Source organism: Triticum urartu, chromosome 7A, assembly GCF_056163025.1.
Source record: "Triticum urartu cultivar PI428250 chromosome 7A, HENAU_Tu73, whole genome shotgun sequence".
In the NCBI taxonomy this organism is placed as follows: domain Eukaryota; kingdom Viridiplantae; phylum Streptophyta; class Magnoliopsida; order Poales; family Poaceae; genus Triticum; species Triticum urartu.
In genome coordinates, this window is record NC_141879.1 from 575,799,659 (window position 1) to 575,823,474 (window position 23,816).

At 47.1% G+C, this 23,816-nt stretch overlaps 2 protein-coding genes across 2 annotated transcripts; both read left to right on the top strand.

The window, feature by feature from the left end:
• Nucleotides 1-414: 414 nt before the first annotated feature.
• Nucleotides 415-5,657, top strand: LOC125520074 (plant UBX domain-containing protein 4). The gene is made up of 4 exons (XM_048684871.2): nucleotides 415-1,038; nucleotides 3,277-3,562; nucleotides 4,863-4,958; nucleotides 5,040-5,657. Exons 1-4 carry the CDS (start codon nucleotides 473-475, stop codon nucleotides 5,421-5,423), a joined length of 1,332 nt encoding a protein of 443 aa, XP_048540828.2. The 5' UTR covers nucleotides 415-472; the 3' UTR covers nucleotides 5,424-5,657.
• A 4,625-nt stretch (nucleotides 5,658-10,282) lies between these two features.
• LOC125521110 (protein STRUBBELIG-RECEPTOR FAMILY 8) lies at nucleotides 10,283-15,229 on the top strand. Its single transcript, XM_048686160.2, has 16 exons — nucleotides 10,283-10,626; nucleotides 10,706-10,841; nucleotides 11,385-11,456; nucleotides 11,541-11,606; nucleotides 11,688-11,759; nucleotides 11,848-11,919; nucleotides 12,201-12,272; nucleotides 12,367-12,432; nucleotides 12,522-12,587; nucleotides 12,675-13,006; nucleotides 13,238-13,482; nucleotides 13,607-13,878; nucleotides 13,976-14,111; nucleotides 14,223-14,362; nucleotides 14,458-14,614; nucleotides 14,826-15,229. Exons 1-16 carry the CDS (start codon nucleotides 10,539-10,541, stop codon nucleotides 14,979-14,981), a joined length of 2,148 nt encoding a protein of 715 aa, XP_048542117.1. The 5' UTR covers nucleotides 10,283-10,538; the 3' UTR covers nucleotides 14,982-15,229.
• Nucleotides 15,230-23,816: the final 8,587 nt, after the last annotated feature.

The following is a 23,816-nucleotide window of genomic DNA, read 5'->3' on the forward strand; positions in this document are numbered from 1 at the left end:
ATTAAAATGTGTAGTAGAGTATAAAAAAGTTTGTCACAGATATTAAAAAGTTAGTGCACAGATTGATTCTTGCTCCCCCACAAATGTTCTTGGGTAAGAGGCCTCCGAGCCACAAGGCCCAGCAAGATCTGTGACTAACTTTTGCTCCCCCACAAATGAGCTTGGGTGATAGGCTAACGCGACAAAGCCCAGCAATAGGGTTGCTAGAGCTGTCCTTTTATTTCGGTGTATGCGAACTAAATAGGGCGAGGTGGGACTAAAGTTGTGTTTGCCAACAAATTCAAGGTACTAACGGGCTAAACAAACAACAGCTTCTTCAAACTCAAAGCCCAAACAAAAAACCTCGAAGTCGGTAGCCCATCGCGGGGTGACGGCCCAAACGGCCAGACGCGGTCAAAAGGGAGAGGCAAACGAGACGAGAAGGCTTCCTCCCAAAGCCTTCCAAGCCAGACACGCGGCCGCCGCAGCCGAGATGGCCGCCGGAGATGCCACCCACGCGCCGCCGGCCGCGGAGGCGCAGTCTCTGGTGGAGTCGTTCTGCGCCGTCACCTCGGCGACCCCCGACGAGGCGGCCTTCTTCCTCGAGGGCCACAACTGGGCCCTCGAGGCCGCCGTTCGCTCCTTCTACGACAACACGGAGGTCGACGCCGATGGCCCCGATCCGGCACCCCAGCCCCCGCCACCGGTTCCAGCCGCTGTCGATGGCGCGGACTCCGAGGACGAGGACTACGTGGGCGGCGGCGACAAGGATGAGGACGACGAGGACTACGTGGGCGGCGGCGACGAGGACGACGACGAGGATGCCGCCCTCGCCGCTGCGTCTGCGGCGGCAGATGAGCGGAGGAGGAGGCCCGCGAAGAGGCAGAAGAGGAGCCACCAAGCGCGGGGCGGGAGCGGGGGTGCGAGTGGGAGGGGGACTGTGAGGACGCTCTCCGATCTCGGAGGTGGCAAGGGGCGCGCGGGGTCGGACGAAGGCGAGGACTCGGACGACGACGAGTGGGCGCCACCCCCTGAGTTGTACACCGGCGGCGAGAGGAGGTCAGTGCTACCTGCATCCCAGGATTTTGCGATGCTTGCTTCATTTCTAGCTAGATCGCAGAGGCAACCCATTTCTAGGGTTTTAGGTTGCGTTGTTTTTCGCCTAATTTTGTGATCCAGGGGGGTCGCTGCGAATTGAGGGGCCGCTGGATTTGTGGTGAGAGGGAGCTAACTAAACGTACTAAAATTGCTGGGTGCTTTCACGTTTACTCATTATTAGTATCCATACTCTTGTGAATTTCTGGATAGCGTTCGGTTCTGCTAACATTATTTTGCCGAATGCCTGGGGCCCTAGGTCTTGTATAGATACAATATTGAAATCTGTGTGAGCGCCAAATCGTTGGGATGGCATGAGAGTTAAATGTTGTTCTTCTAGACCATCTTATCTGTTCCTTAGTAGCCACAAATTGCTGATCTATGTTTGCAATCTTGCAATACTTATGCAGTGTCCCTGCATAGAGTACAGGTTTGTGTATATTGATATGGCATTACTGGTTTCAGTTTGTCAAGGTAGCGTTTCTCTAGACTTGTGATTTGTGTTCGAAGTTCAATGACTGGCGACAAAGCTCTTTAAAATTTTGCTGTATCTTCACAGCATACCAATAAGTTTAAATCCTTAGTTAGTATTGTGTGTGGATCAATTTAGTCGGTAGAGTTATCCAGCATTTGGGTATTTTAGTTGTGAGCAACTTACGTTTTACAATTGCTGGTGTGACTTTGTGGTACAGCTGTAGTCCTTAAATTTACCTGTCTGTTCTTATTATAGAAGTGCTATAGTAATCTTAGTTAGCACCATGGACAAAAAGTAAGTTCTCAAGTTCTTGGATATCTGATATAACTTGCTAGGCTACTTTCCAGTACTGTGAACTGGTTCTCCGTAATATGATATGTTCATAAAGTTGTGATAGTACGAAGTTTGTGTAATTAAGAAGGAAATCATAAGATGGGAGTTAGAAACGATTGCCCTGTTTTTATTATTATTATTATTATTATTATTATTATTATTATTATTATTATTATTATTATTATTATCAGAGATGAATCTCTGGATATTGTTATGGGGTCAGCTAGTTGGCAAGGATGTGAGAATATGCATGAGCTCTAGTAATTGGTAAACTTGTTGGTTACCTAGTTATTTTGTTTCTTATTGTTGAGTTGCCATGTTCAACTAGATTTGGGTTATTTCTGATGGGTTTTGGTTAGGCATAATCCCTATGGCCATAATTGAAGTGTTTTATCATATGTTAGCAAAGGCATATGGAATGAAAAAACAACATGGGCTTGGACTTATTCGTGGTGATTATTCATCAGCCAATTTATAGAATCTAGTGGAACCAGGTTGATTCCAGGCTAGTTAATTCTGGTAATTAGATGGAAACTTAAAATTGATTCCATGATTAGAAAAACACCTTCGATTTCACATGTTCTTTTGTACAGTATTCATAAATATATCTTCTGCAACAAACTATTCTTCGACTACTTGGAGGCCACTTCTCAGCAGGCATGGATCGTGGTTTTCCCTGCTCTTTTGTGGTGATTAGTATGTACTCCCTCCGTTTTTATTTAGTCTGCATATTAGCTTTGGTCAAAGTCAAGCTTTGTAAGTTTTGACTAAGTTTATAAACAAAAATATTAATATATACAATAAAAAATCAATACCACTAGATTCATTATTGAATGTACTTTCACATCATATAGATTTGTTATGGTAAATGTTTATATATTTTTCTATAAACTTGGTCAAACTTTGCAAAGTTTGACTTCAGTCAAACCTAATATGCAGACTAAATAAAAACAGAGGGAGTATTACGTTCTAGGCTTTATCCCAAACCTACAGAAAACTTAGGCAAGAATACATCCAGGACCCTTAAAAATCTAGGAACCACCCAAAAGAACTGTCTCAAACTAAGAATTAAATATTTATTTTTATATCTTCTGCCATGATGTTATGGAAAATGTGATTACATGGAGAACATATTTAAATTAGCCTGACTTGGTCACTTCTTGGAATAGCTTGCCACTTCCTCGTCCTTGAACTTACCAGGAAGTTAGTCCTGACTGATTGGCCTTGGGTGTCATACATATTTAGATATCATTGTATCAGTGATAACATGATTTGTAAGGATCATAGGTAGATCCACAGATGATGCAGTGAAGGCTCTTATAAATTGTATGCTGTGCAGCCTTTCTACTTCTATATTTTTAATAGGCTTCTAACTTTCATATTACTTTGTTCAGCGGAATGGTTGTTAGAGATCGATCCAAACGCAAAAATGTTGCGGATGAGGTTTTTAAGCAAGCTAAGAGGAAGGGAGCTAAGCAAGGCCCAGCTCGCCGGCAATCTTCTAGTTCAAGGAGCTTTCCTGGGGCTAGCAGACTTCTAACAGGTGAAACTGTACAGCCTGACGCACCACAGCCACCAGAGGAAATTGTTCACAACATCTACTTCTGGAGCGATGGGTTCACAGTAGACGGCGGTCCACTCAGAAGTTTCAACGACCCAGAGCATGCATCCTTTTTAGAGGTAAAAAGAACTCTGATGTGTGCAACTGAGTGTATATGCACTACTGGTTGTTATATATGTCTCGTGAATTGATATATGCTTTTTGCTATTCCTTTTACTTTTATAATGCTTTATGTTCACCCTTCTGTTTACAACATGGAGTGATAGAAGTCTTGAACCTTTTGCCGTTGCATGCTGATGATTATGTGTGCAATATAGCATAATAATGGTTAATCTTTACTCATAAGGATCTGAGTTGGCAATGGTCCATTCACAGCTTAAAAGTTAATAGGAATCACCACAGGTGTCAACCATTTTATGGAGGATGTACATATGCTTGATTTGACTAATGTATGTTTTTAGATTATGTTTATTAATTTTGTACAAATTCATGGATTATATGGCACAAGTTTTTAAACAACCGACAATATATAGCCAAAAATATATATCTGTACCAGCGCATGAGCATTTAGCTAATTGAAATAATGTCTGAGTGACCTTTTTCCATGTTGTTAGACGTAATGTTTTTGAGCTGGTACTCCCTCCAGTGTACATATAGAAATTTTAGGACAGATTACGGAGTGAAGTTAAAAAATGTTTGGGAAGTGCAAGCCACCATCTCTCTTCTCTTTAATTACCCCACCCCCAATGAGCCAAGTGCATGCAGAAAATGAGGAGACCATGTGGTGAATGTTATAGGTCTTGATTACCGCGTGATGATAGAGAAACATTTTTTTCACTTTAAAGTGCATTGGAAAGATAGAAGTACACTCTTTTGTGGACAAATTTTGAATGAAAAATGTACACTTATTCGTTGACGGAGGGAGTATTCAAGAAACTAACTCAGCTTTGCTTCAGTGATGGTGTCTCACGGCTCCTCTTATTTCTGCAATGGTCCCAGTTAATACATATAAGCTAGAGTTATGGATGTGTTAGTGGTTAGGCAATTTTTTTGCCATTAGTTACACATATTTTCTGTCCAATAACTTGTTTCGTAGCAAGTTATCATTGTATTGCAGTAGCTTGCCGAGTAAAATAATTCTGCATATCAAGGCATCCTGATTTCTTGATGAAGTACGCAAAGGGAAAAAAAATAGGTAGCTTTATCAGCTATATTTTGTTCGAACTCCTTTGTTGTTGCTTATCCCCTGATTGAATCTGTTGGTCTTACTCGTAACACTTTCTGTTCGGCTATATTATAAAGTGTGTGGAACATGCATTTCTTCTTTTATTCTGTCACATGTTGCTTGTTATATCTGTTTGTGCTGAATTGAATGCAAGTAATCCACTTATCTATCTTTTGATTTTTCTGTTTCTCTAGAGCATCATGAAGTCTGAATGCCCAACTGAGCTTGCGCCGGCTGATGGGAGGTCTAAGGTGAACGTAAATCTTATCCGTAAAGAAGAAAAATGTCCTGTAAGTATCATGTAATTTCTGTGCGCTCCATATGTTTCTTAAATGGTTGCCGGCGCAATAATCATCGATACCTGAACACAGGAGTCACTCAAGCGCCCGGCCCCATTTCAAGGAGGGGGGAGAATTCTCGCGGCACCTTCTGAAAACTCTGCTCCTTCGGATATCACTCCCGCGGCTGCTGCTTCTAGCACTGCGACCACCACCGTGCCCAAGACTATCACAGTGGATGATTCTCTGCCGTCAACCTCTCTCCAGATCAGGTTTGTAGACGGCAGCCGTGTGGTTGCGCGCTTCAACACAAGCCACACGATCAGCGACGTGCGGGCATTCATCAACACAACAAGGCCAGGAGAAACAAGCGACTACACGCTGCAGGTCGGGTTCCCCCCTAAGCCGCTCGACGACGCGACCAAGACCATTGAGGAAGCCGGCGTTGCCAACTCGGTGATCATCCAGAGAGTCTAATCTCAACAGGTTGTTGACCCCACGTCATCGAACACACCATCCATCCGTCCCAATCGTGCACATTTCCTTGCCCTTTTGTCCGTCCCTGAGCTCTCTTGGATTTTAGCCTTTGAGCCTTCCATGGCCGCACTTCACTAGCCGCCCCTCGGGTATTAAGATTTGTAAAAATCGGCGAGATCTGGGTACCCGTCCGTCTTATTCATCCTGCTATAGCGTAAGTATACTTGGCTTGCACTTGTGCTTCCTGCCCGGTCTGCATCACGTTTCGTCTGTTGGCAGTCCTTTTGTTCGTGTCTAACGTCCCCTTTGGTACGGGCGTGGGACAGGGAAGGGTAGCTGCAACGGATGCCCATTATTCATGTTTTGTTGTTTTCATCGAACCGATGTCCTGACGCGGTGACGCCGATGGCAATTTGCGAGCAACCGGGGTGAGTTGTTAGCAGGCAGCGTCTCTTTCTGACCCAGGGTTTCAAGAGTTATTACAAGAAAAATCCCGGCCTCTGAACACGGTATAACAAGGTACCAGTTCGTAACATTTTCCTGTCACGGCGACCTCACTTTTCTGTGCAAGTGTTGGCCTATGCTGGCAACGCTGGCTCATCATTTCTTGTTCGGGAACAACATTCCTGCGTTGAGAAGTCGGAGGCAAAGAATTGCTTTTCACTTCTATCTCCTATCTGAACTGAGCCAATCGAGTGATGAGAAAGGTCTACACGTAATTATCTGACCCGGTGGAGTCATCACATCACTGGATTCAGGGTCCAACCCGGCCATGATTATTGGCCTGTTGCATCGGCCGCTCTGTAACCGACGGCACGGCGCATCAGGGGGGCTCGCCGACAAAACGGACGCGCGATTTCCAGCTGTAAATCCGCGCTATTGATCCGCCCAGTCGGCGGGACGCGACACGGCGGAGCGCGACGCGGCCGCGCCGTGCCGGTGGGCGCGGGGGTCGCATGCATGGCCATTGGCCGCGAGATCAGATCCGGCTTAATAAAAAGATCCGGCTTAATAAAGTCACTTTGCTTGCTCTGGTTAATTATTGGAGAGGCTGGTTCGTTCGACCGACCGACCGATCGGCTTGACTAGTCCTTAGCCTAGTTATAGTCACGGGAGGGTGCCTCCATGCTCACAGGTCTGAATTACTGGTGATCAGTGAACCTCCTAGCACGTTCCTGTTTGGAAGCTTCTCCTGTCTGTCAATCTGATTCCGATTAGCACGACTTTTGGAGGGCAAGTTGCCCAAGGACTGTTGTTACACACGCAGACACACTGACACAGTTAACCGGCCGGGTCCAACAGTTCTTTTCTCTGTCCCTGTCAACTTTTGCTCTGCCTTTTTAGGAGACTGTTGTTCTGCTCAGTGCTCACAACATTATTCAGTTTGGTAGCACGTCACGGGTTCTTGGATGGACGCGATCCAGTGTGTTTGACTATGGGTCTCTCGAATGTTAACAACTAATAAGATGCCTACCACGGGAGGACACACTGAAAGGAACCTCTCATCACTTGTGTCTGCACTCTCGATGATAATCTCGTCGGTGTAAAGTGTTTTCTCTGCTTCTTTTTTTCTCCATGTATGTTCGACATGCCATGACAACCAATTTCTTTTTTTCCCTTTCCATAACACACAAAAGTTTCGCTTGTCGTTTTCTTTCAAGACTTGGGAGAAGAGTTATTTACAGAATTGTTGAAAACACCCAATTCTCATGTCTCCACATTTCTGTGTTTTTGGAAGAGGTCTTTTGTAATCCTTTGAATCAAAGAGGCCTTTTGCTGCTTACTAATTCTTCGTCCGTCCGGGTTTAGTATAGCGTCCTGCATATAACTAATCAGTTTCTTGCAATGTCCATGGATGCGTCTGGTCATTGTCCGCGCCATCTCAAATTTTTGATTCCATAACCAGGACCTCATTTAGCAAACCCCAATCCCATACAACCACATGCATCCTACTACATCTACGATCATCCATGACTACTACATCAATACATGTCATTGGAGTATCAAAACTTGGCATGACCTACATACATAATAAGCTATGGACAAAGATCATCCAGGGCCATTACATCAATACATTGCCATCAGACTATCAAAATTTGACATGATCTACATACATAATAAGCTATGGACAAATATCATCCACAACTGCCCTTGCCATTGCCCGCGCCCTTGGCGTCTTTGTCGCGGAAGTATCGCTCGAACACGCAAAATAGATTAAGCCGGAGTTGACCAACCTGCCACTGTCCTCCTCCTCCTCTTTGGGGGCCAGTCCGGCCATGGCACGTCTTGAACTCAAGACCTCTTGTCCATGATACCATATTGAATTCATGCTCCAACCATTTAATCCAAAAATCCGAACTGATGAAGAGATGCGAGCAATATATTTCAAAAACATAACCAGTGCATCAGGTGAACATGTCTAGGGATGCAAATTTGTAACCGTACCCTCAGACCCATGTTAGTTCAACGAAATGAAATTTTAGTTCTAAAGAGTGTCAAAAAAGACATACCCCTCCACCTCTTGCCCACACTACTAAAGTTTTTTGCCTCCTGCCAGTGCTGCTACTGCCCGGAGACATCTCCGGTGGCCTTAGGTGTTGGAGATATGCCCTAGAGGCAATAATGTACGATGATATTTTTTATATGTTTATGAATAAAGATAGTCTTTGAACGTTATCAATACTGTGTATCAACAAGTATGTGACTTATTTGTGGGACTATGCATTATATGATGACTGTCCTAAAAGGTTCCTAGTCGAAAGGGCTGCGTGGACCTGTAGCCGAATAGACTAGCATATGACATGATGGATTGCTCGGTCTCACTAGCCATGGAGCATTGGATGCTAGCTGGATAATATGGACTCGGAAGGATCTGGTCGGATATGACATAGTCGGATCCGAGTCCAGATAAGGTCCGAGTCAGGCAAACCCGACTATGAGACGCAACGATAGATCATCTGTGAGTCTCTAATAGAACATACGTTCTATGTCCTAAAACCCGAGCTGACGCATGCACTCGAGATGATGGTAGACCTTCTTTGGGCCGACCAAACGCTACTCCGTAATTGGGTAGTTATAATGGTAGGTTTCGGGCTAGTCCAGACCCATGCGGTGAGACATGGTCGAGCAAGATGAGATTTGCCCCTCCGATCAGGAGAGATATACTCTGGGACCCTCGTGTGATCTGACCAAGGTAAGGATGTCCATGCGACAAGGATTATGAGATAATCCGGTTGGTGGTCGTCATTAGTGGAGTGAGAAAGAGGCCGGGCTAGCACAAGGATGACAGACTCGCCTTGAGCCAGGCAACATATATTGTGTGGCAAAGGGAATAGAAGTGTGATGTACAAGTTTGCCTAACCAGCTTCATCGGACACTTGGAGTTGGCACGCTTTGCCAGAGGCCGCTACCGACTATCCGAGTTGGATGTGATCTGACTCACGACCAAGTGAACGAGAACCTAAGGGGTCACACGCTTAAGGGAAGGAACCTGCGAGATTGGATCCAAGAACACTGGTTGGATGTGATTCGAGCTGGACTTGGATCATGACCGAGTAAATTTTGGGCTTTAGGATTCGTGCGAGGCCCAAGAGTAGAGCCTACGACGGATGCCTATATATAGTAGAGGTGCGGCACACGTATTCAGTTGATCGCTTCGGCGCCGTCATTAGGGCTTTGTATGTGTTGCAACTAGCCACCTCCACTCGCCGCTGGCTGTGTGATCGAACCTAGCAGTTCGCCACATGATGTTCCTCCTACACGCACGAATACCATTAGAGGCGGTGCACCTGCATCGCTCCGACGAACCTGTTCATGGGATCCGGTGACTGGCTGTTCGAGGAAGATCGATGAGGAGGAGACGACTCCGGAGACGCGCTGTCTCAACTCTTTCTGCTCCACGGCACTGCGCGTCTTGCACTAACGATTCATGATCTACTTCCATAGCATGTTCCTGATTGATCTGTGCGTAGGGAAAATTTTATATTGCAGTCGATGCACTTAGCGTAACCCAACATTAGGGTCATGAAAGCACGGTGGACCTCGGCCCTTGCCCGCGAGAGAGTTCTTGCTCCGTTTTTAGGTGTTCCTTTAAGGTCTATTAGGTTTTGTCTCATGCCCAGGAAGGCGAGGCAATGACGGCTATCTGAAGATGAAATAAGGTCATGCACTCCTGCCCTTCTATCCCCCGCCCGATAGTGCGTCTAGCTCATCGAAGGGCGCGCGTCTCCGGCAGATCTCATGGGATTCAATTGGCGTTGGTCTTCCGTGGATCTTCATGGATACAATTTTCGTTCGTTTTAATTCACGTGTCTTCAGATTGCATCCTTCTAATCTATGCTTCTTTTCATCAGCGGGATTGATGTTCTGCTACGTTGGTCATTTGGGGTCTTAGCACGATGACTTATTGACCGGCTACTACAACAAGTTTTGTCCGGCTCCGATGAGGGAGGATCAGGCAATGACGGCAGCGCGCCTTCGGCTTGCTCAAGAGTTTGTAGTCGTTGCTAGATGGTCTATGGACCTGTATTTTTTTTCCAATGTTCCTTGTACTACCATGACAAATGATTAATTTTTCTCAAAAAAAAAACCCCAAAGAGGCTTTGTACACTTTTCCATTTGCCCTGAAATATGTCACCCGCACCTCGTCCTCTCTAGCCGTTAGATGGGCCGAATTTTGATTTAAAGTTTGTGGCATAATAGATGTGCCTTGTGTGTAAACTCTAAACCCATGATCATTTTTTTATCGGTGCGCCAGCTCGCCTTCCCCTCCAACAGCTCGTTGTCGTCCCCCACATTTACGAAGCCGCCCAAAAGCACGCCGCGGCGGTACCCCACACCGCGGACAACCGCAGCGAGACAAGGACCCGGGAACCCAGAGACAGGAAGCGGATGGGGGAGAGGGACCAATCCTTGCCGACGCCACACTGCATCCCCTCCCGCGCCCACTGCCTCGAGCAAGCATGGCATCGTGCACTCCTTTCTATATTAACTAGCCCCGGATAGATAGATAAGAGCGAGGCATGTGCCGTCGGGAATGGTGATCACCGCGGCCAGGTCGTGTCAGCCGAGAAGATAGCCGCGACGAGGGTTTTCCTACCGGAGGGAGGGCCAAGGATGGCGGCGCTGGCCGCCGCCGCCGCTTTTGCCGGCCTCCTCCTCGCCCTTGTTCCCGTGGTCGGGGCCGATACCGACGCCGCCGGCGGTAATGCCGCCCCCTGTCTTGGTTTCTTGGTAGGCATTCGTTGTGTGTCTGATGTTTGGTGTGCTCTGGGTTCTTGCAGTTGCGGCTCTTGGGGACCTCTACACCTCCTGGAACAGCCCGGCTCAGCTCGTCGGCTGGTCGGCGGCCGGCGGCGGCGACCCCTGCGGCGCAGCCTGGATGGGCGTCTCCTGCTCGGGCTCCGCCATCACCTCAATGTAAGGGTCTCCCTCTTGTCCTAAATCGTTTACTGATGAAGAATTGAAGAGGGCAAAGGTAGCTGCATTCTGGTTGCATGAAAGGTTTGGCATGGCAGCGTCTTGCAGGGAAAATTCTGTCAGCATTTGCATCCTTTGCAGGCATTTTGGACACCGGAAAAGTGTACGAACATTTACCATATGCGCTGGCCAGAAAAATCTCTGTTTATTTCTGGGACAAAAAGTTCTCCTTTTTCGTTCTTCTGCATGCATGCTGTGGAAAACAGAGATTTATGCAACCCTGCTCTGAAACTGACTACGTACTTTTGTTTGGCTAAGCTTTTGGTACCAAGCTTTGGAGAAACCTCTATGTATTTGTGCTTTTCAATTTAAAGTTGCTCTAGACTATCAAGATGTTACTGACAGAAGATTCTGCATATTTGTGCCAATTTTACTTTCCCCTTCATTCTGCTTTTATCTGATTTTACCGTTGTTGTCATACGAATTTCTCTGAAACGAAGTTAATCAACACTGATACACCCTGCTTCCACCCCTATTTTGCAGCAACCTTTCTGGTATGGGATTGAATGGCACTCTTGGCTACCTACTGTCCAGTCTAGTGGCACTGACAACGATGTATGAGCTAACATCAGTAGTACAAATCTTCATTGCTCTATGTTTTCCTTAAAGTTCATATTATTTTCATTTCTGTACTTGCAGGGACTTGAGTAACAACAGCTTGCATGATGTAATTCCGTATCAGCTGCCACCAAATCTTATCCATCTGTAATGCTTCTCACCTTGCCCATCTTCATTACCATTTGCAAGTAATTTGTTCTTGCTGTTTTACTCATAGCGATGATGCAGGAATTTGGCGAGAAATAATTTTTCTGGCAACATCCCATACTCTATATCCAACATCTTATCACTTGGCTACCTGTAAGTTGCTTACTACCGCAAATATGCAATTAAATTTGTGGCATTTTTTATGTGACATAGTCTAACTACAAATAACATCTGCATGCAGCAATGTCAGTCACAACTCTCTGTTCCAGGAAATCGGCGAACTATTTGGGGGCCTCAATTCGCTTTCTGTATTGTAAGGCCTACTGAGAATATATTTTTCTTTGTCCTTTTTAGAGTACATCATTCACTAAATAAGGAAAGGGGTGCCCAAACCGAAGCTATGAGCTATATCATTCTCTTTCTTCGTCTTTTTTTGCATGCCAAAGATGAATTTAATTATCCAGTTTTACCTGTGAAATGTGCGATGAAATGATGATCATCGGCACTAAGGCGGGTCACTGCATAACTGTTAGCAGTGCATATGCATTTTCCCTGTTACATGACTTCATCTTAAGCTTTTTAAAATCCTTTCAGGGATTTATCTTTCAACAACTTGTCAGGGAATCTTCCAGTTTCTTTTGTCTCTTTGTCAAATCTTTCTAGCCTGTAAGTACTAAATAGTCTTAAACTCGATCTTCTCGCTTTTGTGTTTCAGTTTCATGGTTGTTCCATAATTCTTTACTTTCATCCCATTGTGCAGCTATATGCAAAATAATCAACTATCGGGCACAGTCAGTGTCCTCAGCAACCTAAGCCTTACTACACTGTAAGTGACTTCCCATTTGCCAACATGACTGCTAATATACCTTGCCTGCTTTTTCATCTGATGTGTTCGATAATTGCGCCTTTAAACAGAAATATAGCAAACAACAACTTCAGTGGCTTGATACCCGGGGAACTCAGCTCGATTCCAGACTTGAGGTAGGCACTATAACATATTTCATTGCTATTTTACTACACAAATCATAATTTTTAGATACTAATGGGTCAGTGCAATTGCAACCATAGCGCTGGAGGGAACTCATTTATCAATATGCCTGCATCTCCACCACGGATTATCATGCCACCGTCTCAGAGTCCGGTTGCTCAGCCAGATCGTCCTCAAGTACCGACAACTTTTCCAAATGGCCCTGAGGATGATATCCCTATCGAAGAAGGTGACAAGAAGCAAGGCCGGCAAACAGGTCTGCTTGTAGGGTTGGCTGTTGGGTCAGTGGCTGCTGCTTCATGTATACTTTTCGCGCTGGTGTTCTGCCTTCACAGTGTCCATAAAAGAAAGGATGGTGGTACCAGTGAACCGAAAGACTTTGTAGGTGCTCTTGCAGTAAACATAGACAGAGGTATGCTCCTATTTCTTCGCGCATGATAGTTTCTCGTTACCATTTGAAGTAAACATAGGGATTTGTAGGTTCCCTTGCAGTAGGATTAGACCTGTTTGAGGTAAAGTGAATCAGATTTTGTTGTTTTTTCTGTTTTCAAGATGTAAAAAAAAAGGGTAAAAATTACTAGATTCTGTCTGGTTGGTAATTCAAATCCTTACAACCATCTCGTTTCTTTTTGTGTGTGCGTAGATTCTAACACCAACATCCATCAAGACTCTCCTGTCGCAGCTTCAGTGCTCCCGCGGCCTATTGGCACTCCTGAGAGGGCGTATGGTGTAAATAGTTCTCCAGCAAAGAAGATAAAAGTTCCCGGTGCGGCAACTTCTTATACTGTTGCTTCGCTCCAAGTTGCTACAAACAGCTTCTGTCAAGATACCCTACTCGGTGAGGGTTCACTTGGTCGTGTTTACAGAGCTGATTTCCCCAATGGAAAGGTAAAATTACTTATAGTCAACAGTTACTTTTAGTGCTTTTACAAGCATAGCATTGTTTACATGTTCAGGCCTTTTTATTTTGGCTTCATCATACACTAGAACTGAACTGTGTGCGCGGCCACAGGTGCTTGCGGTGAAGAAGATAGACAGTGCTTCCCTTTCCTTGTATGAAGAGGATCATTTTCTTGAGGTTGTATCAAACATTTCTCGGCTTAGGCACCCGAACATCGTGTCGCTTACGGGCTATTGCGCTGATCATGGCCAAAGGCTTCTTGTATATGAGCACATCGGAAACGGAACACTACATGAAAGGTTGCACTTCTCTGATGAGGCGAACAAGAGCCTTTCTTGGAACACCCGTGTGAGGATAGCGCTAGGCACCGCTCGAGCTTTGGAGTATGTTGTCTGAACTATCTACTGAATCTAGTGCCTTTCACTCTGCACTTTTCTGGTGAAGCGAACTTACAACAGTGTACTGCTAACCTTTGTTCAGGTACCTGCATGAGGTGTGCTTGCCCTCTGTTGTACATAGAAACCTCAAGTCATCAAATATCCTGCTTGATGAAGAGTGCAGCCCACATCTGTCTGACTCTGGGCTTGCCGCCTTCTCACCAAATCCTGAGAGAGAGGTAAGTAACATAGTAGCAACATACTGCCAACGGTGTTTTTTTCAACAGTTTCATATTTTTTTTCATTGTTAGTTGGACTAAATCAGGCATCATTTTGTTATGTTTTGCCAGGTTTCAACCGAGGTGCTTGGCTCACTTGGATACAGTGCCCCAGAATTTGCCATGTCAGGAACACATACCGTAAAGAGTGACGTGTACAGTTTTGGAGTAGTGATGTTAGAGCTACTTACGGGCCGTAAGCCGCTAGACAGGTACCATTTCTGACCTGCAAAAGCTATTGCTGTAAATTTGAACCAAAAATTACATTTTGTTCTCTTGTTGATATTTGAACCATTGTGTTGTGCAGATCCAGGGAGAGGTCAGAGCAGTCCCTTGTCGGGTGGGCAACCCCGCAGCTTCACGACATCGATGCGCTTGCCAAGATGGTTGACCCAGCAATGGAAGGGATGTACCCTGCAAAATCTCTGTCCCGTTTCGCCGACATAATCGCGTTGTCTGTCCAGGTACATCATTTTCTTTTCTCTCATGCTGCATATGGCCATCAACACCTGTCCAGCTTGCAGCTAAAATATGAACAGCATTCAGTAGCAATCTGATCATTCACCCCTGTCAATCTCAAAGTAGAAAAGTAGTGGCTATGTTGATATATGAACTGAATTATTCTCTTCAGAGAGGTAGAGTAGGATCCTAAATTTTCTGTCTGCCCTTCTGTAGCCGGAACCGGAGTTCCGTCCACCGATCTCCGAGGTCGTCCAGCAACTTGTGCGTCTGATGCAGAGGGCTAGCATGTTAAGGCGGCAATCGGGAGACGACCTAGGGTCTTCGTACCGTGCCCCGGAGCGCGAAGGAGGCGCGTGGGACGCAGTCTGAGGCCAAACCTCCTGTCACCTACAAACCAGAGCTGTATCAGAACATAGTATCATTTTGTGAGTATTAGTATGTGTTCGGTTTTTACTCCATTTTTTGTCTGGTATTTCAGGAGCTTCAGCTTATCTGTTTGTACCAAATACACTGGGAATTTTGTGAACGGCTTGTATAGATATAGGATTCTGTTGTGGTGATCAGTTGTAGATAAAAAAGGAAAGGAAAGTAAAGGGAGAGAAAAGGATTTGTGACAAGTTGAATGCGCACGCCTCTGTCAGACGGCGACTTGCGTGTGCCTTGCCAGTGTGGGAAGCCTCACTGATTGGCGGCGAAGCACACGTCGCTAGCTTGTCACGTCCTAACATATATCTTCTTTCAAACTAATTGCGTGCCATGTCAAACGTCCGAGCACATCATCCTTTTGAGTGCTTGTATATTGGTGATGTTGAAGGCTCTTTTGTTTTCATTCTTTTGTTGGGGCCTTGGGAGGATTTTCGATGTGTCGCTCAACGTTTCAAATCCTGATAACATGGTTTTTAAAACCGCACCGGACATCACGCACTCAAGCATCTTTGACCATAATTTTTTTTTGGATTTTTTTGAATTATTTTACTATTTTTGGTGAATTTACTATTCACTCCCGGGCTCAGATGAGCCCGGGAGCCAAAAGGCCCCGTCCGGCTAAAGTGGTCTTATAATCTCTTAGTTTACTTTGCTTGCTAGAAATCGGGTGTTGTGGGCTCCCCGGATTGTCTTGCGTGCATGTCCCCTCTTAGCAATCGACCAACTCCCTTTTCTCCTGCATTGATCCAATCTGTACGTGCGTGTGTCATGTGTTCACTTCGGCCCTCAGCTAGTCACCGCAGTTTCTCTTGCCTAGCCCATACGTCCATGTGCGTGTCCTCTTCTCGGTTCTTGCATATCTTTTGATACCTTGCAGATCAAGGGGGCAGGGGGAAAGTGTTGGTTGCATTTGTTGTGTCCGTCAGTTGGTGGTCCTGCTTTGCGCAGCGTTACATACTACCCTTGAGTCTTGAGCTGTAATGCCGCACGATCTACATGATGAAGCTATGTACTTAGGATAGGGTCATGGATCTGTCCAACATACCCTCCCCAAGGACATCTCTACAAAGAATCAGAAGCAGTCGAAGAGAAACCATCATCCACTCGACCGTGAAGATGTACTCATTCGACCACCTTGAAGACACTCGACCACCAGAAGATGAGAAACCTTCCACTCTGCAACGGTCAGGACTTAAACCATAGCTTTATGGGCATTTACTACACTTTACTGCAGACGTTATCAGTAACGCTCCTCCTTTATGAACATTGAACCCTGTGTAACAGAGGGGACCAGGGGTCATGGCGCACTCTATATAAGCCACCCCCCTCCTCTGGGACAAGGGTTCACATTTTCTGTAATTCACACACATATATTCAGTCGACCGCCTCAGGGCTCCGAAACGTAGGGCTGTTACTTCCTCCGAGAAGGGCCTGAACTCGTAAACTCGTGTGTACAACTCCTCCATAGCTAGGATCTTGCCTCTACATTCTTACCCCCCTATTCTACTGTCAGTCTTAGAACCACGACAGTTGACGCCCACCGTGGGGCAGGTGTCTTAGCGACTTATTGGAGAAGTTGCAATTTTTCCGATCCCCTTCATTATGGTTTCAGGCGGAGGTTTGGTTGAGGGCCGCGAGATCCGTCTCGGCGCTCTTGTGTTTGTCGCCGACGACTCCGCTTGGCTTCAGGAGGCTCCACTCTACGTCGACGCGCTCCTCGCTCGCGGGGCGATGCACTTTCGCGCGTGGGTCCGCGGCGTCCTCCCGCGGCAACCGTCGACCCAATATCAGTCGACTCCGTCAGCTTTCCCCCTCCCTGCGGCTCGCCAGAGCAAACGCTCCGGTCGGTCGAGGCTTCAGCGGTGGGTGAGGCATGCAGTGGCCCGCCAGTCGGCCACCCCTCAAGTCGCGGCGATCGAGCCCGACGAAACTCTCTACGGCCTGTTCGATCTGTCGACTGGCTCCGTAGAGACCGCATCCGAGTGCGACAGCAGCGACCCAACGGCTGAAGTTCTGATGGTCAATGGACCACGCAGCCCTCCTGGCTTCAACCGTGAAGACGGAGGCGACGGGAACGGCGATCCGTCGCGCGTTCACGAGGAGTACCGCCCCGAACCCCTCTCCTCGCAGCAGAGGGAGGAACTTCTCCGCCGGAACATGGATGCATTGCATACTCCTATAGTTGGAGAAACCCCTGAGGCCCAGGCCTTAGAGCAGGCGCGCTTGGCCAACCTGGCTGAGCGCACTCGACTGGAGAACCTCCAACGCGCACTCGACGATCGCGCTCGGCAGCGCGCTCCCGAATCCAGTCAACGCCAGCTTTTTCCTCCTCCGACTCAGGTATACCGAACCCCGATCCAGAATCTGGCTGCTGCTGCCCGGATAGCGGAGTCGATCCAACCCTCCCAGTCAGAAGCTGGTCGAGGTCTGGTGCAGATCCGAGCCTTGCTCTGGGCGGCGGGAGAACAGAATACAGTTGTATCTCAGTCGCGGGATAGGATCCACAGCAGATCCGTGATGGCAGACATAGTTCAGTCGGCCCATAGACCAAGATCGCCTCCGAGGCATGAGGGACGTGGGGATCGACGAGATCAGTACAGAAACCGAGAGTAGTATGATCGTCGAGTCGATCGTGATGATCACCGTCGAGTGCCCACGCCTCCCCAAGGAGCGGGTCGTACGTGCCTCAGCAGCATGAAGACAGACGCCCTCACAGTGTTGGGCGAGGTATTCCAATCGACCCCAGAGAGCCAGGCTTTGATGCGAGATCTATTCTCGTGCAGGGCTTGGTCGACAGAAACAGAGCTCACCGAGAGGGCCATGATAGAGGTCCACAAACCAGCAACAGGGTGCATGTCTCTGGTCCAGAGTGCTTCAGTAGAGCTATCAGAGCTGCGGTGATTCCCCCAACTTCAGGTTGGCGTCTGGAGTTAGTAAGTTCACAGGAGAGTCCAAGCCTGACACTTGGCTTGAAGACTACCGAGTGGCTGTCCAGATTGGTGGCGGCAATGATGAAGTGGCCATGAAACACCTTCCTCTGATGTTGGAGGTCTCAGCTAGAGCATGGCTGAATCAGTTAGCGCCTGGCAGCATCTATACTTGGGAAGATCTCGCCCGAGTGTTTGTTAGAACATTCGAGGGCACTTGCAAACGGCCGACAGGTTTGACAGAGTTACAATGTTGTGTTCAGAAGCCGAATGAAACTTTGAGGGATTATATCCATAGATGGATCACCCTACACCACACGGTAGAAGATGTGTCGGATCATCAGGCAATTTGTGCCTTTAAGGAAGGCGTCAAGTATCAAGAGTTGAATATGAAGTTCGGCTGGACAGGAAATATGACTCTGGCTCGGATGATGGAAATTGCCACCAAGTATGCCAATGGTGAAGAAGAAGAGCGACTCCGGAGCAGCAAGCACAAAGCAGTCGCCCACGAAGCCGGAGGAGGAAACTCCGGTCGGAAACAGAAGCGCAAGGCCGAGCCAGCTGCTCCGGGTGAAGCCTTGGCTGTGGTGCAAGGAAAGTTCAAGGGGAAGCCCAAAGGGCCGTGGAACCCCAAGAAAGTAAAAGATCAAGATGGGAATGACATGTTGGATCTGCCGTGCCATATCCACACCAAAAAAGATGAAGAAGGTAATTTCATTTACCCGAAGCACACCACTCGGCAGTGTCGGCTCCTAATCCAGCAGTTCCGAGAGAAATAGCCCAAGGAAAAGGAGAAAGAAGCAGACAAGGCTGAGGATGAGGAAGAGGATGATGATGGTTAACCCCACGTGAATTCCACTCTGATGATTTTTGCTGACGTTGAGAGCAAAAGTCGATTGAAAGTCATCAACAGGGAAGTGAACATGGTCGCTCCAGTAACACCCAGTTACTTGAAGTGGTCACAGACTGCCATTACATTCGACTAGTCTGACCATCCAGCGCACATAGCCACCCCTGGGAGGCAAGCACTGGTGGTCGACCCGGTGGTCGAAGGCACTCGACTGACAAAGGTCCCGATGGACGGTGGTAGTGGCCTGAACATACTATATGCAGAGACATTGAAGGGAATGAGCATTCCGATGTCCAGACTCAGCGAAAGCCATATGAGTTTCCATGGGGTCATCCAGGAAAGAAGGCTACATCCCTCGGTCAGATTGCACTTGACGTGGTTTTTGGTGATTCCAAAAATTACCGCAAATAAAAGTTGACATTTGAAGTTGTGGATTTCCAGAGTGCTTATCATGCAATTCTAGGCAGGCCAGCTTATGCACGATTTATGGCTCGACCATGCTACGTGTACCTCAAACTGAAGATGCCTGGTCCCAGAGGAGTGATCACTATCTCTGGTAACCGGAAGAAGGCAGAAGAATGCTTTCAGAAGGGCTCAAAGATCGCCGATGCCCAGATGGCCGTGGTAGAATTGCAAGAATACCAGAAAAATGCAGATCCGAGTGACTTGCTGCGAGCCAAGAAGCCAGCCACAGATTCAGCGTTCCAGTCGTCTGGTGAAACGAAGTCGATTCACATTCACCCGACGGATCCCAATGCAGCTCCGACTCACATTTCAACCACACTCGACTCCAAATAGGAAGAAGCGCTCATCCAGTTCCTCCGTGAGAACTGGGACATCTTTGCATGGAAGCCTTCTGACATGCCGGGTGTTCCCAGGGGACTGGCTGAGCATCATTTGCGAGTCAACCCAAAGGTGAAACCAATTAAAGAGCATCTTCGACGGTCCGCCATCCAGAAAAGAAAGGCAATCGGTGAAGAGGTGGCTCGGCTTTTGGCAGCTGAGTTTATCCGAGAGATTTATCACTCCGAGTGGTTAGCCAATGTTGTCATGGTCCCAAAGAAAGACGACTCACTTCGCATGTGTATTGATTTCAAGCATATCAACCGGGCCTGCCCGAAAGATCACTTCCGTCTCCCTCGCATCGATCAGATAGTCGACTCGACTGCAGGGTGCGAGCGTTTGTCCTTTTTGGACGCCTACTCCAGGTACCACCAGATCCGTCTGTACGGACCCGACGAGATAAAGACAGCTTTCATCACCCCGTTTGGGTGCTTCTGTTATGTTACAATGCCATTCGGTTTGAAGAACACCGGAGCCACATTCATGCGGATGATTCAGAAGTGCCTGCTCACTCAGATCAGTCGGAATGTGGAAGCATACATGGATGACATTGTGGTCAAGTCACGTAAAGGTTCCGACCTACTGACTGACCTTGCTGAAACCTTTGCCAACCTCAGAAGGTATGATATCAAGCTCAATCCATCAAAGTGCACGTTTGGAATTCCAGGCGGAAAGTTACTCGGTTTTCTTGTTTCCGAACGAGGAATCGATGCTAACCCAGAGAAAGTAGGCGCTATACTCCGAATGAAACGCCCTGTGCGTGTGCATGATGTCCAGAAGCTTACTGGTTGCTTGGCCGCCCTAAGTCGATTCATTTCTCGCCTCGGTGAAAAGGCGCTGCCTCTTTACCGACTGATGAAGAAATCAGACAAGTTCGAGTGGACCCCAGAAGCTGATGCAGCGTTTGCAGAGCTAAAAGCCCTGCTTTCCACCCAGCCGGTGCTTACTGCTCCAATCAGCAAAGAGCCTCTATTGCTTTATATAGCAGCCACTGGACAAGTCGTCAGTACAGTACTTACGGTCGAGCGGGAAGAAGAAGGAAAAGCTTATAAGGTTGAACGCACAGTTTATTATATTTCTGAAGTCCTGACCCCGTCAAAGCAGAGATATCCTTATTATCAGAAGCTTATCTATGGGATTTACATGACCACGAAGAAGGTTGCACACTATTTCTCGGATCACTCTGTTACAGTCGTCAGCGACGCTCCATTATCAGAGATTCTGCACAACAGAGATGCAACTGGTCGAGTGGCCAAATGGGCGATTGAACTCCTTCCCTTGGATATCAAGTTTGAGGCAAAGCAAGCTATCAAGTCCCAAGCAATAGCAGATTTCCTCGTTGAGTGGATCGAACAGCAACTGCCGACTCAAGTTCACTCTGAGCATTGGACCATGTTCTTTGACGGATCCAAGATGCTAAACGGTTCTGGTGCTGGAGTAGTTCTGGTATCCCCCCGAGGAGACAGGCTTAGATATGTCCTCCAGATTCACTTTGATTCCTCCAACAATGAAGCAGAATATGAAGCACTCCTGTATGGGTTGCGCATGGCCATCTCACTCGGCGTCCGTCGCCTCATGGTCTATGGCGACTCAGATTTAGTAGTTAATCAAGTGATGAAGGAGTGGGACGTCAAAAGCCCATTCATGACTGGTTACTGCAACACGGTGAGAAATCTTGAGAAGAAGTTTGAGGGGTTAGAACTCCACCACATACCCCGACTGAATAATCACACAGCCAACGATTTGGCAAAGATAGGTTCCAAGAGAGAAGCCATTCCCAGCAATGTGTTTTTGGAGCATATTCACTCGCCAACAGTTCAGGAAGATCCTTTTACTGAAGAGCCCCCGCAACCTAAGAGCGCCACAGATCTGACTGAAGTCGAGGTCCCAGCCGTGGTCGACCTGATCATGGAGGTTCTGGCCATTACTCCCGACTGGACGGTGCCCTACATTGCGTACATCCTCAGGAAAGAACTCCGAGAGGATGAAGAAGAGGCTCGACCGATCGTCCATCGATCCAAGGCCTTTACTGTGATAAGAGGGCAGCTATTCAGAGAAAGCGTGACTGGAGTCGGTCAGAAATGCATAACACCAGAAGGTCGAATGATCCTCAATGACATCCACTCGGGGACCTATGGTCATCATGCGTCCTCTCGGGCCATCGTGGCTAAAGCATACTGAGCTGGATTCTATTGGCCACGCGCAAATGAAATGGCGAAAGATATAGTCGACAGATGTGAAGGCTGCCAGTTTTACTCTGACATGTCTCACAAGCCAGCGTCAGCCCTGAAGACCATCCCCCTCATCTGGCCCTTTGCTGTTTGGGGACTGGATATGGTTGGACCACTGAAAGTGCAACTATCCCTAGGTGGTTTTGGTAATTCATAACAACATATATCTCATTGAGCTAATGCTATTCCAAGATGATTATTTCAGGAAAGCTCAATGATTGGCATGGCATGGATGTGAAAGTGGAACCCTCAAAATGCTAAGGACAAAGGATTGGCTCAAGCTCAAAAGCTCAAGACTCTTCATTTTATATTTTAGTGATCCAAGATCACATTGAGTCTTTAGGAAAAGCCAATACTATCAAGGAGGGATGAGGTGTTTCTTAATGAGCCTCTTGCTTCATGTGCTTAGTGATATGCTCCAAAACCCTCAACTACTTTCCCATATCCACATATGACCTAAACCCTAAGCCAAACTCGGTCCTACCGATTCTTTCTATCCGGCGCCACCGAGTTTCATTTGTCATAAGCCATTGCCAAACCCTAGCAATTCGGTTCTACCGATAGGGATCTCGGTCTCACCGAGATGGGATTGCAAACTCTCTGTTTCCCTTTCGTAACTTTTCGGTCTCACCAAAAGAGCGAATCGGTCCCACCGAGATTGCAATGTAAATTCAGTGTTTCCTTTTTGTAACTTTTCGGTCTCACCGAAAGAGCAAATCGGTCCCACCGAGTTTGCCTGACCAACTCTCTGGTTAGCTAATTACCAAAATCGGTCTCACTGAGTTTGTGTAATCGGTCTCACCGAGATTAAGTTATGCCCAAACCCTAACCATATCGGTCCTACCGAGTTGCATGTCAGTCCCACCGAAAATCTCTAACGGTCACTAGGTTTACCTTTTCGGTCCGACCGAGTTTTTTGATTCGGTCCCACCGAGATTGGAAAACTGTGTGTAACGGTTGGATTTTGTGTGGAGGCTATATATACCCCTCCACCTCCTCTTCATTCGTGGAGAGAGCCATCAGAACACATACACAATTCCAACTCATATGTTCTGAAAGAGAACCACCTACTCATGTGTTGAGACCAACATATTCCATTCCTACCATATGAATCTTGATCTCTAGCCTTCCCCAAGTTGCTTTCCACTCAAATCTTCTTTCCACAAAATCCAAATCCTATGAGAGAGAGTTGAGTGTTGGGGAGACTATCATTTGAAGCACAAGAGCAAGGAGTTCATCATCAACACACCATTTGTTACTTCTTGGAGAGTGGTGTCTCCTAGATTGGCTAGGTGTTACTTGGGAGCCTCCGACAAGATTGTGGAGTTGAACCAAGGAGTTTGTAAGGGCAAGGAGATCGCCTACTTCGTGAAGATCTACCGCTAGTGAGGCAAGTCCTTCGTGGGCGATGGCCATGGTGGGATAGACAAGGTTGCTTCTTCATGGACCCTTCGTGGGTGGTTGCTTCTTCGTGGACCCTTCGTGGGTGGAGCCCTCCGTGGACTCGCGCAACCATTACCCTTCGTGGGTGGAGCCCTCCGTGGACTCACGCAACCGTTACCCTTCGTGGGTTGAAGTCTCCATCAACGTGGATGTAGGATAGCACCACCTATCCAAACCATGGGAAAAACATCCGTGTCTCCAATTGCGTTTGAATTCTCCAAACCCTTCCCTTTACATTCTTGCAAGTTGCATGCTTTACTTTCCGTTGCCAATATACTCTTTGCATGCTTGCTTGAATTGTGTGATGATTGCTTGACTTGTCCTACAATAGCTAAAATCTGCCAAGAACTAAAATTGGGAAAAGGTTAAGTTTTTATTTGGTCAAGTAGTCTAATCACCCCCCCTCTAGACATACTTTCGATCCTACAAGTGGTATCAGAGCCTTGGTCTCCATTTGCTTTGATCTCCATAGCTTTTGGTGGTC